This window comes from Oncorhynchus keta, chromosome 19 (genome assembly GCF_023373465.1).
Source record: "Oncorhynchus keta strain PuntledgeMale-10-30-2019 chromosome 19, Oket_V2, whole genome shotgun sequence".
Taxonomy (NCBI): domain Eukaryota; kingdom Metazoa; phylum Chordata; class Actinopteri; order Salmoniformes; family Salmonidae; genus Oncorhynchus; species Oncorhynchus keta.
In genome coordinates, this window is record NC_068439.1 from 27,046,177 (window position 1) to 27,063,341 (window position 17,165).

At 42.8% G+C, this 17,165-nt stretch overlaps 1 protein-coding gene across 5 annotated transcripts in view; it reads right to left on the bottom strand.

Annotated features, from left to right (window-relative positions):
- Positions 1–17,165, bottom strand: part of glcci1a (glucocorticoid induced 1a) — a 32,586-nt gene that overhangs the window by 9,993 nt on the left and 5,428 nt on the right. For 3 of the 5 annotated variants that reach the window (XM_035762459.2, XM_035762460.2, XM_035762458.2), the window contains 2 exons: positions 4,184–4,332; positions 1,147–1,236 (listed from right to left, as the gene is read on the bottom strand). In XM_035762459.2, the coding sequence (XP_035618352.1) occupies positions 1,147–1,236; positions 4,184–4,332 (239 nt within the window). Of the gene's footprint in view, positions 1–1,146; positions 1,237–4,183; positions 4,333–9,546; positions 9,722–17,165 lie in introns of those variants that run through there. The other 2 variants (XM_052470114.1, XM_035762461.2) reach the window with 2 other exon arrangements.

Consider the following 17,165-nt stretch of genomic DNA (forward strand, 5'->3'; position numbering starts at 1 on the left):
GCAGCTGTGACAAAGTATGAATGTGTTCGTTGTCCGGCAGCATGACATGGCAAGTCAACAAACATGTTGTCCCTGCGACATTGCTGTGTGTGTGAGTGCGCGGGTGTGTGTGAGTTGTAAGACATTAAGCTGGCCCGGGCAGCACTTTACACACGGCTGAAAGTGGAGCGAGTACATCCTATATAACGCTGAGGAAATAAGATCACAACAAGAGTTAAGTGACAGGAAGTGTTTGTAAATAATGAGGTCTATGAGGTTAGGATTACTGTGGATTACAGTCGCTTAATAACACTGGGATCTCTTGAGGTTATATAGCCCTAACTGAAGGAGACTTCAACTCAACCCTTCTGCACTGCAGCTCCACTACAGCCCCAAGCTCCACGACTAGCACTAAGGAACATGCCTCAACACCACTATTTTAGCTGTTCTCCAGCTGCTAAACTAGGACGGTGAGAGACAACAGAGAGAGAGACAAACAGAGAGATGGAGACAGAAAGGGGAGAGAAAGAATGAAAGAAAGAAAGAGAGAGGTTAAAAATGAAAGAGGAATCCGAGGCCTGCCTGGCTGTCTTTCCTGTCCATAAATTGCCTGTTGGGTTATGTGTCTGGTTAGTTAATGAGGGAGATAGATAGTGTTATCTGCCTCCTCCCTGCCTGTGACATTATAGCACCAGGGTGGAGCTGAGAGGGGATGATAAGGCAACGACCGCCCGGCCCGGCGTGACGCTCTGTCTCTGACACCCAGCATTAGAACAGACCAAGCCCTGAGCATGCGGAAGTCTGAGGTCAGTCAGGAAGTTATATATAGAAGGTGGTACCGTGTGAGAAAGAGAGACGGATGGCAGGTGGTAGGCAGTTTCCTATAGACACTGAAAACATTCTAGTATTGTCTTGTCAACTTCAAGCCATCTCAACATGGCAGAATCTATGTCTGGATTAAAGGAGGATGACAGCAATGATACGGATACATAGTGTGCTAGGATGGCATATTCCATCAGTTTTACAGGGAGGCCTACTGTACAGTATGTTGTCATTGTTGATTTGAGAACCCCCTTGGTCCAACGGTCATTAGGAAAGTGCTGCAAGTTGTCGTTTCTTAAATAGGGTTTCTTGTGACATGTTTAAGTGTGGTGTGCGAGTGTGTACCTCTTTGAGCTGGTCGGCGCTTCCCCAAGACGCAGAGCGCTGGTGTGTGCTCCTCCTCTCTCCTGCTTCTTCACTCCAACATCCAGGTGTCTGGACACAACAAGGAAACGACCGATGATATCATGACCTAATTACCAACCACTTATCCTCATTAGCCACGTCAATCATCATGATCATTATGGTCAGGAATAAAAGGCCTTTGCCCTAAGCCTAAACAGAGCTCTACTTTGCCATTTCAGATGTGCCCTTTGCAAAGTGTAAAGTTTGACATGCAAACCTTGATATGAGTACATCCTGTATAACAAGATCGAAAATGGAGCATAACTAGCCGTGAGTTGTGTGTGTCAGTTGACATCAGAACAAGGAGAGGTCTCTAAACGCCACAGCCTAGGTACAGCTACTGTGATGAAGAAGTTATTATGTCAACTGGACAGAGAAAAGCCCTTGCTTCGTCCCCTTGGTTACCCCTGGTCTGACCTGCTCCTGGAGCTGAGAGAGGCAAGGAGGAGGAAGAGGAGTGTAAACAAGTGTAAACAGGAGAAAAAGAGAGAAGAAGGACTCTCCACACATGGCAGGCATCAGACTGGGATTAAATAGAGTGGGTGCTGTGATGTAGATAGTCCTAGCTCTGTGTGTCTCTGCTTTCAAGAGGGCAGAGAGAGAGAGAGGAGAGAATGTACACTTCAAATTAAATCCCAAGGTCAAGAACATTGGGAAGCAGCGGCAATTCACTCTTTAAACAAAGACATCACCTAATTTCACCTTTTTATTGTGAAAAGCGTTTCAGAGGTTATGCTTTCATCAGAGCATCCGAGAATGTACACTGTAAGGGCCAATGGAAGTGCTAGGCCAGTGCTATAGCCAGAAGCGGTAGTAGATATTGTGAAGTGGTGAGTTGAGTATTTCTATTAATCTGTGGAGACTTCACATTTCAACGTTTGTCCTCCGTAACCCGCTCAACACAACCACCAAGCCAGGCAGGAAACAGAGAGAGAAAGCTTTGAACATTGTCTTTTTCATCTCCTATTTAAGGGAAGAGGAGGGGGAGCACACACACACACGCACGCACGCACACACAAACAAAAACTGAGTTACACGCATGCGCACACATACACACACAATCTCCTCTCCTCTTTCAGTGGACAATGTGTGACCACATACCGATCCCTGTTAGGTCCACCTTCCCTTCCCTTGTCCACCTTCCCTACGTGTAGATGTGGCAGATGTTTCCATGCATCTGGACAAAGAGCTGAAGTGAAGAAAAAGTGGAATGGACGGGTTGATTCATACAGTAAACCGGCTGCCAGGTTGAGTCCACAGTAATATGGTTTCTGGGATGATCTAGCAATGTGGCGTTTGGGTGGCCTGAGGAGCTTATTGGGCCCTGGTTGCCGAGCAGTGCAGTAAAAACAGGATGTAGGAGGTCATTATGGGATGTCATCTCTGGCTCCGGTGGTGTCATAACCCTGCTAGTTTACTCTCACTAAGGCTGGCTCCCACACTAGACCCAGAGAAGAGAAATAAAAAACTAAAGGCCTAATCTACCCCTTCAATGACCAGTTTGAGGGATCCAGAATATTGGGCTGACACTGTAAAATCCTGTTCAACGCAGAAAGCAGAATGTCCATTAAAAAGAGTTTTAGTCCAGTTGAGGAATAGGTTTAACCTAACCTACTGGCCCAGTACACTCACTAGCCTGCACAATCAATCTTCCACACACAAATACTTCTTCTCTCTTGGCATAATCTTAGTGCTATGTGTTTGGGCCTGTCTGTCATAACTTGGAAGGATGGTGTGGGTGTTGCAGGTCACAGCAATGTACAGAACAGAGCGAGGAAGAGGAGGAAGAAGAGGGGGAGGAGGAGAACATTCCAGGTCACAGATCCAAAGGCTGAGAATGACAGAAAATTACAAGGAAAAGGTGAAGAATGGAAGAAGGAGAAAGAGGAGGAGGAGAGAAAGAGGAGGGGGAAATTCCAGCCGCAGCAGGACTGGCAGCAACATGGCTCTGCACAAACAGTTGACTTCATCTGACAAGCAGAAGCCATGTGACACACAGACAGACAGGAGCTCGCATGTTCTCCACAATGACACCTTTGTGCTGCAGTGACACCCAGAGCCTACTTGTTCAAAACACAGAAGGCCAGGCAGGTCAATACAGAGAGTCAGGCTGGTTAATCTATTGTAAGTCTAGAGAGACCCACAGATGTGTAGTTGGTAAATCTCAAAGTGACTGACGGAAACAGGGTGTATAGACCTGTGAAAGAGGTCAACAGTGGCTAACTAATATCTGTGTGTGCAGGTGAATCAGTGACTGAGTACTGTACAAACTTGACTGCAACTAGTCATTTGAAAGAGCCCACTTCCTTATAGCGATGCAGCTCAGTACTCAGCCACTTCTGATTACAGATGTAGGATCTTATTTTGGTCACTTTTTTAAATCATTCTTTTGTTGCTGAGAATGTTCCTACAGATGAGCTTTGTCATTTACATAAATTCACTGAAAACTCACACTAACACACAGTCATATTAACAGTTTTGCACTTTTAATGTAGCCTACTTTTGACCAGCTAATAGCCTAACCATCCATCAAGAACCATTATGGAGTAAATGTTAAAATTCTGTTGCTGCTGGACTTTTTGCTGTGACAATATAATATAAGTCAAATTAAGATCCTACATCTGTAGTAGTTTCCTGTCCTTCACCTCAGCATGCTAGTTCAAAACTAGCATGCTTTGCTGATCAAACTGTGCAGATCAGCAAACCAGAGCTATCAATAAACCTAGTTTCTTCTAGCTGGAATATCGTTAGGTCTTTGTCGTTGAATTAAATGCCACATGCATTCATCTCAGTAGGGGGACTGAACAAAGCGTGACACATGAAGGATAGGTTAGGGGGACAGGAAGTGGGGAGGCACCTACCTGAGTGGATTTGTCTTTAATGCACAAAGAATAGTGTACAGTCATTCATTCATCTCAGTGGGGGAACCAGATAAAACATGACACATAGTGGGGACAGGAATTGAGGGGACACCTACCTGAGTGGATTTATCTTTCATGCATGAGGGGTAGTGCACGTGGTGGTCACGAGGCCACTGGCCGGTAAGGTAGGGGCCGGTGATGGTACCCAGGGAGGAAGTCCGCCGGATGGCTCCCGTGTTACGCTGCTGGGGCTTGGACCTCTCTACTAGAGAGAAAGAGAGAGAGAGTGTGCAAGAGAGGAGGGGGATGAGACATTTTAATTGAGGAGGCTCTCACAGGCAACGATTTATTACAATCCCCATTAGACAACACCAATGGCGACAGCTAGCCTTACTGGGGTCTGACACGTAACGATAAAAACATTACAGACAGTGGCCTCCCAGGTGGTGCAGTGGTCTAAGGCACTAAGGCAGAGATTCTGGGTTCGAGCCCAGGCTGTCGCAGCTGGCTGCAACCGGGATGTGCATTGTGTCAAGAAGCAGTGCGTTTCGGAGGATGCATGGCTCTCGACCTTCACCTCTCCCGAGCCCGTACGGGAGTTGCAGCGACGAGACAAGACTGTAACTACTACCAATTGGGTACCACGAAATTGGGGAGAAAAAATTGGTAAAAAAAAGAAAAGAAAAAACATGACAGACAAGATACTTTACAATTTGCATGCACAACATTATCAAACGTATGTGGACACCTACTCGTCGAACATCTCAATCCCAAAATCATGAGCATTTTTATGGAGTCGGTCTCCCCTTTACGGTTATAACAGCCTCCACTCTTCTGAGAAGGTGTTAGGGCATTGCTATGGGGACTTGCTCTTGTGGCTGAATGGAAGCATTAGTGAGGTCGAATTTATCCCAAAGGTGTTAGAGACCCTGGGCTCTGTGCAAGTCAGTCAAGTTGTTCCACACCGATCTTAACAAACCTGTATGAACCTCGCATTGTGCACGAGGGCTTTGTCATGCTGAAACAGAAAAGTGCCTTCACCAAACTGTTACCACAAAGTTGGATGCACAGAATCTTCTAAAATGTAATTGTATGCTGTAGCATTAAGATTTCCCTTCACCGGAACAAGGGGCTATACTGAACCATGAAAAACAGCCCCAGACCATTATTCCTCCTCCACCAAACTTTACAGTTGGCCCTATGCATTGGGGCAGGTAGCGTTCTCCCGGCATCCACCAAACCCAGATTCGTCCGTCGAACTGCCAGATGGTGAAGCGTTATTCATCATTTCAGAGAATTTCAGTTTCCACTGTTTCAGAGTCCAATGGCCGAGAGCTTTACACCACTCCAACCAACGCTTGGCGATGCGCATGGTAATCTTAGGCTTGTGTGCAGCAGCTTGGCCTTGGAAACCCATTTCATGAAGCTCCCGACGAACAGTTCTTGTAGCTTCCAGAGGCAGTTTGGAACTCGTGAGTGTTGCAACCGAGGACAGACGATTTTTATGTGCTGCGCTTCAGCACTCGGTCCTGTTCTGTGAGCTTGTGTGGCTTACCACTTCACGGCTGAGCCATTGTTGCTCCTAGACGTTTCCAATTCACACTAACAACCCTTACAATTGACCAGGGCAGATCTAGCAGGGCAGAGATTTCACAAACTGACGTGTTGGAAAGGTGGCATCCTATGACAGTGCCACGTTGAAAGTCACTGAGCTCTTCAGTAAGGCAATTCCACTGCAAAGGTTTGTCTATGGAGATTGAGATTCAATTTTATACACCTGTCAGCAACGGGTGTGGCTGAAATAGCTTATTTGGGTGTCCAAATACTTTTATATATATAATGTACACTTAAAAACATTAACATGTAGTGTGCATCTATCAGTTCCACATACATGTCAGTACATACACACAACAAGTAGGTCACATGGGGGAGAGGCGTTGTTTTAACCAGGTTTCACATGCGCTACATGAGATGGAAGGGACTTACCTGTATAATACTGTATGTTTCCTTGAATTTGTTCTGGCCCTGGGGAGTGTGAAAAGAACCCTGGTAGAATGTCCAATGGGGTAAGCGTGTGTGTCAGTGCTGTGTGCAAGTTCACTATGTAAACAATTTGGAATTTCCAACATGTTCATGTTTCTTACAAAAACAAGAAGTGATGTGGTCAGTCTTCCTTAACTCTTAGCCAAGAGAGACTGGCATGAATAGTATTGATATTAGCCCTCTGATTACAATGAAGAACAAGACATGTCACTCTGTTCTGGGCCAGCTGCAGCACTTGACCATATGACTGGACAATAATCAACCTATGATAAAACTAGTCTGCAGGACTTGCATTGTGGAGTGTGGTGTCAAAAAAGCAGAGCATCTCTTTATTACAGAGAGAACTCTCACCATTTTTACAACTACTGAATCTATATTTTATGACAATGACAGTTTACAATCTAAAGTAACACCAAGTCATTTAGTCTCCTCAACTTTTTCAACAGCCACACTATTCATTACCAGATTCAACTGAGATCTAGAACTTCAGGAATTATTTGTACCAAATATAATGTTCTTAGTTTTAGAGATGTTCAGGACCAGTTTATTACTGGCCAAGCATTTCAAAACTGACTGCAACTCTTTGATAAGGGTTTCAGTGACTTAATTAGTGGTGGTTCGAAATGCGTATATGGATGAATCATCAGCATACATGGACACACATGCTTTGTTTAATGCCAGTGGCAGGTCATTGGTAAAAATAGAAAAGAGTAGAAAGCTTTGAGAGCTGCCCTGCGGTATACCACACTTTTTGACATTAGAGAAGCGTCCATTAAAGAAAACAATCTGAGTTCTATTAGACAGATAGCTCTGAATCCATGATATGTCAGAGGTTGAAAAGCCATAACACATACAGTACCAGTCAAAAGTTTGGACACCACCTACTCATGCAAGGGTTTTGAGGTTCTTCAAAGTAGCCACTCTTTACCTTGATGGCAGCTTTGCACAATCTTGGCACTCTCTCAACCAGCTTCACCTGGAATTATTTTCCAACATTCTTGAAGGAGTTCCCACATATGCTGAGCACTTGTTGGCTGTTATTTCTTCACTCTGCGGTCCAACTGATTTTGGAGGCCAGGTCATCTGATGCAGCACTCCTTCAGTATCCTTATTGGTCAAATAGCCCTTACACAGCCTGGAGGTGTGTTGGGTCATTGTCCTGTTTAAAAACAAATGACAGTCCCACTAAGTGCAAACCAGATGGGATGGCTTATCGCTGCAGAATGCTGTATAAATCACGGACAGTGTCACCAACAAAGCCTCCCAAAACCATCACACCTCCTCCTCCATGCTTCATGGTGGGAACCACACATGCGGAGATCCTCCGTTCACCTTCTCTGCATCTCACAAAGACACAGCGTTTGGAACCAAAAGTCACAAATTTGGGCTCATCAGACCAAAGGACAGATTTCCACCGGTCAAATGTCCATTGCTCGTGTTTCTTGGCCCAAGCAAGCGTCTTCTTATTTTGAATTTTTTTCACCTTTATTTAACTAGGCAAGTGTGCTTTAATAGTGGTTTCTTTGCAGCAATTCGACCATGAAGGCCTGATTCACACAGTCTCTTCTGAACAGTTGATGTTGAGATGTGTCTGTTACTTGAACTCTGTGAAGCATTTATTTGGGCTGCAATCTGAGATGCAGTCAACTCTAATGAACGTAATCTCTGCAGCAGAGGTAACTCTAGGTCTTCTTTTCCTGTGGCGGTCCTCGTGAGAGACAGTCAACTCTAATGAACGTATTCTCTGCAGCAGAGGTAACTCTGGGTCTTCCTTTCCTGTGGCGGTCCTCATGAGAGCCAGTTTCATCATAGCGCTTGATGGTTTTTGCAACTGCACAAAAATAAACTTTCAAAGTTCTTGACATTATCTGGATTGACCAACCTTCATATCTTAAAGTAATGATGGACTGTCGTTTCTCTTTGCTTATGTGAGTTGTTTTTGCCATAATATGGACTTGTTATTTTACCAAATAGGACTGTCTTCTGTATACCACCCCTAACATGTCACAACACAACTGATTGGCTCATTAAGGAAAGAAATTCCACAAATTCACTTTTAACAAGTCACACCTGTTAATTGAAACTCATTCCAGGTGACTACCTCATGACGCTGGTTGAGAGAATGCTAAGTGTGCAAAGCTGTCATGAAAAATCAAAAATCTAAAATATATTTGGATTTGTTTAACACTTTTTTGGTTACTATACGATTCCATATGTGTTATTTCATAGTTTTGATGTCTTCACAATTATTCTATAATGTAGAAAATAGTACAAAATAAACCCTGGATGAGTAGGTGTGTACAAACGTCTGACTGGTACTGTACGTTTTCTCAACAACAGGTTATGGTCAATAATTTCAAAGGCTGCACAGAAATCTAACAATACAGCTCCCACATTCTACTTATAATCAATTTCTTTCAACCAATCATCAGTCATTTGTGTCAGTGCAGTACACGGTGAGTGCACTTCTCTGTAAGCATGCTGAAAGTCTGTTGTTAATTTGTTTACAGAGAAATAGCATTGTATTTGGTCAAACACAATTTTTTCAAAAACTTTGTTAAGAGCTGGCAGCAAGCTGATAGGTCTGCTGTCTGACCCAGTACATTACCTTTGCGCTTATAATCTATTAAAAAAACAGATCAGATTACTATGCCAATCCACCACATTCTGTACAGTCAGAAGCACTTTTTAGAATCCCCACAATATATTTTTTAGAGGCAATATGTGAGGATGCAGACTGAAACAACAATGTCACAGTGTTGTGGTCAGAGACTGCAGGTTGACTTGGTTACCCTTGGAGCAGCCCAGCCCATCCTTCCTCACGGCCAAGCCTTCATGATGAGGCAACCCTACACCTGATAAAAAATACCTCACACACACCCCCAAGGCTCTTTCCAGGCTCCCTGGGACCTGAGGATCTGGGTCAAGGGCTGTGTGTTTGTTCTAGCAACACTCTCTGGTTGGTGTGTGTGTGTGTGTATGTGTGATAGAAACAGCAATATTTACACCATCCTAACCCTGTGGCCTTGTAAGGGACTAGAATATTCAAAAACAAAAACTTTCAACTCACACGATGTTAGCTAGCGTATATATAGGCCTTTACCAAAGTTGACCAAACAGGCCAGGTTTCTAAAAACAACATTCCAGTATGACATGAAACAGACTGGTGAAGTGCACAATAACACCTCTGATTTATGGAGGACTTGACCTACGCTGAAGTTTCTCATAACTAGGAAGTATTGAGTAAATGTTGGTATATTGTTGTGTTGCAAAAAACTTCCGGCGCCAACAGAGATGGCCGCCTCGCTTCGCGTTCCTAGGAAACTATTCAGTATTTTTTTAAGTGTTATTTCTTACATTGGTACCTCAGGTAATCTTAGGTTTCATTACATACAGTCGGGAGGAACTACTGAATATAAGAGCAACGTCAACTCACCATCATTACGACCAGGAATATGACTTTCGCGAAGCGGATCCTGTGTTCTGCCTTCCACCCGGACAACGGATCGGATCCCAGCCGGCAACCCAAAACAACGACGTCGTAAAAGAGATGCAAACGAAGCAGTCTTCTGGTCAGGCTCCGGAGACGGGCACATCGTGCACCACTTCCTAGCATACTTCTCGCCAATGTCCAGTCTCTTGACAACAAGGTTGATGAAATCCGAGCAAGGGTAGCATTCCAGAGAGACATCAGAGACTGTAACGTTCTTTGCTTCACGGAAACATGGCTCACTCAAAAGACGCTAACGGAGTCGGTACAGCCAGCTGGTTTCTTCACGCATCGCGAAGACATAAACAAACATCTTTCTGGTAAGAAGAGGGGCGAGGGGATATGCCTTATGATTAACGAGATGTGGTGTGATCATAACAACATACAGGAACTCAAGTCCTGATTTAGAATTCCTCACAATCAAATGTCGACCGCATTATCTACCAAGGGAATTCTCTTCGATTATAATCACAGCCGTATATATTACCCCCCAAGCAGACACATCAATGGCCCTGAACAAACGTTATTTGATTCTATGCAAACTGGAAACCACATATCCTGAGGCTACATGCATTGTAGCTGGGGATTTTAACAAGGCTAATCTGAAAAAAAGACTCCCTAAATTGTATCAGCATATCGATTGCGCAACCAGGGCTGGTAAAACCCTGGATCATTGTTGTTCTAACTTCCGCTACGCATATAAGGCCTACTTTCAGAAAAGCTGACCACGACTCCATTTTGTTGCTCCCTGCCTACAAACAGAAACTAAAACAAGAAGCTCCCGCGCTCAGGTCTGTTCAACGCTGGTCCAACCAATCTGATTCCACGCTTCAAGACTGCTTCAATCACGTGGATTGGGATTATGTTCCGCGTTGATTCCAACAACCACATTGACGAATACGCTGATTTGGTGAGCGAGTTCATTAGAAAGTGCATTGACGATGTCGTACCCATAGCAACAATTAAAACATTCTCAAACTAGAAACCGTGGATTGATGGCAGCATTCGCGTAAAACTGAAAGGAGCTCAGGAGGTTGAAGAAATTCGGCTTGTCACCAAAAGCACTCACAAACTTCTACAGATGCACAATCGAGAGCATCCTGTCGGGCTGTATCACCGCCTGGTACGGCAACTGCTCCGCCCACAACCGTAAGGCTCTCCAAGGGGTAGTGAGGTCTGTACAACGCATCACGGGGGCAATCTACCTGCCCTCCAGGACACCTACACCACCCGATGTCACAGGAAGGCCATAAAGATCATTAAGGACAACAACGACCCGAGCCACTGCCTGTTCACCCCGCTATCATCCAGAAGGCGAGGTCAGTACAGGTGCATCAAAGCAGGGACCGAGAGACTGAAAAACAGCTTCTATCTCAAGGCCATCAGACTGTTAAACAGCCACCACTAACATTGAGTGGCTGCTGCCAACACACTGACTCAACTCCAGCCACTTTAATAACGGAAATGGATGAAAATTGATGTAAAATACATCACTAGCCACTTTAAACAATGCTACTTAATATAATGTTTACATACCCTACATTACTCATCTCATATGTATATACTGTACTCTATAACATCTACTGCATCTTTATGTAATACATGTATCACTAGCCACTTTAAACGATGCCACTTTGTTTACATACCCTACATTACTCATCTCATATGTATATACTGTACTCAATACCATCTACTGCATCTTGCCTATGCCGTTCTGTACCATCACTCATTCATATATCTTTATGTACATATTCTTTATCCCTTTACACGTGTGTATAAGGTAGTAGTTTTGGAATTGTTTGGTTAGATTACTCGTTGGTTACTACTGCATTGTCGGAACTAGAAGCACAATCATTTCGCTACACTCGCATTAACATCTGCTAACCATGTGTATTTGACAAAAATAGGTTTTGAGGGAAGAGGTTGACATGTTTTTCAAAGACATTAGCACAGCAGTGTTTTGCCCTCAAGTGTACTAGGTGGGCTTAGGGAGGCTGGCCCCCTGCGCTGACTGACAGGTCCTGTACGCCTTAGTGGGATCAGATCCCACTGAGAAAGGCACAGGACGGTGTCACCTGGGGAAAATCCACTGGATTACAGGTAAATACTAGTGCATTCTGAGGGTATTTCTAGTAAGGCCTTGGCTGTGTTCTGACACACTATGTCAAGCAGCAGTTAGCTGTATCAGGGAAGCAGAGGTCAGAAGAAGTAAGAAGTAACAGGAAGTAAGAAAGAGGAAATAATACGCTAAGCTCTTCTTGAAAGATGTTGAAAGTCTTTTTCCGACTAAACACAAAAGCTCTGGGATACTTTAGAATTGTCACATCATAATCTAATTCACATTCAAAAACACAAAATATTGACATGTGCAATATCCATATAGCAAGAAATTCACATCACATGCAATATTTTCAAATGCCACTCAGCCAAGTGCAATGTCCGTTTTCATAGTTTATTCCATTTTTCTCTCCTCTTGAGGAACAGTTGCATGCCGTTATGTTAGGTCAAATGTAGTCAACAGACTGTTCCAAACAAAAATGAGGCTGCTTTCCACTTTGCTTCTTAATATAAATCATGTTATTTCTATGATTCCAACAATTCACCCAAAAGTTTTGATCTATATCGCAGATCAAATCATTAAGACACTCCTCTTCAAACTTATTGGACTTCTCATCATTTCATTTGTATGAGTTGTAACTTGCTCATTTAAATGTTTGCTGTTCTACTACACTCTTAGAAAAAAACAGTGCTATCTAGAACCTTAAAGGGTTCTGCGGCAGTCCCTATAGCAGAACATAACCCTTTTGCTTCCTAGTAGCATCGTTTTTCATTCCAGATAGAACCCTTTCGACAGAGGGTTCTACATGGAACCCAAAATGTTTCTACCTTGAAATGCTTCCCAGCCGAAACAGTTCGAGCATTTATTATGACGGCATTTTGTGACGATTTGTTGGTTTTTGACTTCAGCAAAGGTTTTTCGGCTGTTCGGGCGCACACACAAAATTCTCAAGGCAAGCCAAAGTCAGGAGCATAAGTCTACACACCCTCATCAGTGATTGGTCAACAGTAGGGATTCGTCAATGAAGTGCCTGTTGTCATTAAATGAGAGACGACTCGTCCTCATGCAAATTATTTTCACTAGGGATATAATGCACCAAACATCCTAGTCAGATGCAAAACTGCGGGACAAACTTTTGTTTGGCAAAAAAACGTCAAAATGAATGAGATATTTCTTGAATTACCTCTGATTATTTTGAGGAAGTGTATCTTGGCTATGGAGTCTCAAAATTGACAAACAGTACTATTGCCACATTTTTCTCGTTTTTCAAGCCGTCTTTTAAGGGAGTATGCAAGCTCAGCTAGGTGTCAGCCGAAGCATGCGGACACCTTATGAGTGTTGGCCTTCCTCACACCAGCTCTGTGCCTGTAATGGTTAGGTCTAGTCGGCAATACAAGCATTCATATCAACATAAGGGAACGAGAAAAACAAAGATCAGTTTGATTATATCTGTTGCAACGAAGCGTAAATCCCTATCACACGAGGGGGAAAACTGTAAGGGAATGGAACAATATGCAAACATTCAAAACAGACATTACGAAGTCTTCTTCAAAGCTAGGTAATGTGACACACTGTCACAAGGAAGGTTCAAAAACGGCACCAGTCAGATAACAAAGAATAAACATTCAAGCTGAGCTCTTCAAAGTGCCTTATCAAAATAACATCCAACAGTTAAGGTCAGGTTTCACAAGGTTAAGCCTAAAGTGGAGACTTTCATGAAGGAAAAAGATCCAAACTAGCCTGGTTAAACCAGACGGAAGGCTGCTTTCACGATTAAAACGTAATCCGTTTGGATGCCAGGCTAGGGCCAATCTGCAGTCAGTTTTAAAAATAATAGTTAAACAGAGCTGGAAAATATAGAATACGATACTATATGGAATAGGCCTAGTAAACCTGTTAAATAAAGCCACGTGACAGTTACAACAATAAAGTGCTATACAGTACTAGGCACGTCATGGCAGTTAGAAAGACACTTCTAAACCTACATAATTTCTCCTCAGGCCATAGACTAACACCAACTGCTGAACATTGGTGAGGCAAGGACTAACTATGTATCAAATACACCCACAATGACTTAGATTAAGGTGATAGATGGCAATTACCGGGGGAACGAACAGAGAGAAAGGAATGGTGTTGACTGACGGAGAAACTCTCCCACATCACACCAGAACGATGTTTAAGGGAACACAGGCTTACATATGGAAAACCTATCTTAACAGGACAATGTCACAGGTTTAAGCCTAGGTTACATATGTGACAGAAACAACAGCTAACACATGCAATAACCATCAGTCTCAAGTCATTCAATAACCATAATAATATGGTTATAGCCCCCATTACAATAGCATATTGACTATAATGTAACCATTACTATAGCATATCTCTCACCAATCTATCATACCAGGGGAAAAATGCACAGGTTTACATTATGTGGCTACTTACAGTGGCTTGCATAAGTATTCACTCCCTTAGACTTTTCCACATTTTACCATTACAACATGTAATTAAAATGTATTTAATTGTAATTTTTGTCAAAAATCTTCTTAAAATACTCTGTAATGTCAAAGTGTAAGAAATATTTAAACATTTTTTAAAGATGAATGAAAAATAAAACATTAATACAGCTTGGTTACATAAGTATTCACCCCCCTGAGTAAATAACATATGAAAAAAACACCTTTGGCAGCAACTAAAGCTGTCTTCTTGGGTAAGTTTCATAAGAGATTTGTGAATTCCTCTCCCAGTGTCTGGTGTAAGGCAGACATAACAGCTTTTCCTCTAGAATGTTGAATGTGCTTAACTCTATCCTGCTTCTTTACATCCTGAAAAACACTCCAGTCTTTGACGCTGTCAAGCATACCCCGGGTGGGCTCCCGAGTGGCGCAGTGGTCTAAGACACTGCATCTCAGTGCAAGAGGCGTCACTGCAGTACCTGGTTTGAATCCAGGCTGCATCACATCCGGCTGTGATTGGGAGTCCCATAGGGCGGTGCACAATTGGCCCAGCGTTGTCCGGGTTTGGCCGGAGTAGGCCGTCATTGTAAATAAGAATTTGTTCTTAATGGACTTGCCTAGTTAAATAAAGAATACCCATACCATGGTGCAGCCACCACCATGCTTGACAATAAGCATGGAGTTACTCACGGATGTGTTGGGTTTTCCCCAAACAGAAGGCTTTGCATTTAAGCCAAAAAGTGTATTTCTTTTCCTTTAATTGCAGTATTACTGTAGTGCCTTGTTGTATGTTTTGGAATATTTGTATTCTTATTTTCACTCTGTTTGAGTCACTACAATGTTATTGATCCATCCTCAGTTCTCTCATCTCAGCCATTAAACTCCAACTGTTTTAAAATCACCAATAGCCTCCTGTTAACATTCCTGAGCAGTTTCATTCCTGTCCTGCAGCTCAGCTCAGAAGGACGACTGTATCTTTGATGTGTAAGGGTGGTTTAATACATAATACATAATCCACAGCATAATTATTAACTAAAACTGACTATCCTACCGATCCTCGACTTCGGCGATGTCATCTACAAAATTGCTTCCAACACTCTTCTCAGCAAACTGGATGCAGTTTATCACAGTGCCATCCGTTTTGTCACTAAAGCACCTTATACTACCCACCACTGCGACTTGTATGCTCTAGTCGGCTGGCCCTCGCTACATATTCGTCGCCAGACCCACTGGCTCCAGGTCATCTACAAGGCCATGCTAGGCAAAGCTCCGCCTTATCTCAGCTCACTGGTCACGATGGCAACACCCATCCGTAGCACGCGCTCCAGCAGATGTATCTCATTGATCATCCCTAAAGCCAACACCTCATTCGGCCGCCTTTCGTTCCAGTACTCTGCTGCCTGTGACTGGAACGAATTGCAAAAATCGCTGAAGTTGGAGACTTTTATCTCCCTCACCAACTTCAAACATCAGCTAGCTGAGCAGCTAACCGATCGCTGCAGCTGTACATAATCTATTGGTAAATAGCACACCCATTTTCACCTACCTCATCCCCACAGTTTTTATTTATTTACTTTTCTGCTCTTTTGCACACCAATATCTCTACCTGTACATGATCATCTGATCATTTATCACTCCAGTGTTAATCTGCAATATTGTAATTATTCGCCTACCTCCTCATGCCTTTTGCACACATTGTATATAGACTCCCCTTTTTTCTCTGTGTTATTGACTTGTTAATTGTTTACTCCATGTGTAACTCTGTGTTGTCTGTTCACACTGCTATGCTTTATCTTGGCCAGGTCGCAGTTGCAAATGAGAACCTGTTCTCAACTAGCCTACCTGGTTAAATAAAGGTGAAATAAAATAAATAAATAAAAAACTATACCATGCTTAAAGAGATAATCAATGTCTGATTTGTTATTGTTACCCACCTACCAATCACTGCCCTCTTTTATGAGGCGTTTGAAAAGCTCCCTGGTCTTTTGTAGTTGAATCTGTGCTTGAAATTCAATACTTGACTGAGGGACCTGACAGATGTTCTATGTATGGGGGACAGAGGAAGGGTTAGTCATTCAAAAAAATCATGTCAACATCTATTATCAATCCTTGTAACTCATAATTTGATTTGTTAAGCTAAATTGTACTCCTCAACTAATGTAGGCTTGCCTAAACAAAGGGGGTGAATACTTATGCAACTATATTTTAGTTATACATTTTGTATTTAACTTAAATAAATGTTAGCATTGGGGTGTCAGTCCAACCAGGCCTCTACATTGAGAGCACCCGTCATCATACCAAAAAACAAGAATGAAAGAAAAACACATATTCCCACTTTGGAATGATGCCCTGTGTGCATATGCTTTCCTGAAATTTCAATGATTTTTCAGCCAGGCCAAAAATAGAGATGTAAACAACGGAAGAAATAAGTTGAAATAGCCTAACATTTGGTTCTGGTCGCAGATACAAGCTTCTCTAGCCAAGATGAAAGCATTTTATGTAGAAGCTATGGGACATTTATTTGACATTGGTGACAGAAAAGTATGTGATGATTCAAAATGATAGTTCTTAAATAAAGGTGATGAAATCACTCTCACTGTGTATCCGTACAGTATTAAACGGTTTACAAAAGGGGGTTAATAGTACAATAACACATGCTACTTAGCAGACGCTGTTATCCAAAGCCACTTACACTAGTTAGTGCATCCATATATTTTGAGTGTGTGTAGGCTCTGTGATCCATGCGGGAATTGAACCCACAATCCTGGTGTTTCCAGAGGTTGAATGCTCAGCATTCATGCAAGATATGCAATCCCTCTCTATCTGCACGACTATAACTCATTCATTCAACCCCTTACTATTTAAAGGCAACATTGACCCATATTGGAGTTTGGAAGAGAGACAGGTTGTGTTCTCGGTTCAAGGTGATGATGTCATGTGTTAATCACTCATAATCCCTCTCTCACTTTAAGTGTGGCTGACAGTTCAGCACAGGGTCGCACAAAGACTGTCACTAGCAGAACAGGCTCTGAGCATGACAGAGATAGATTTGT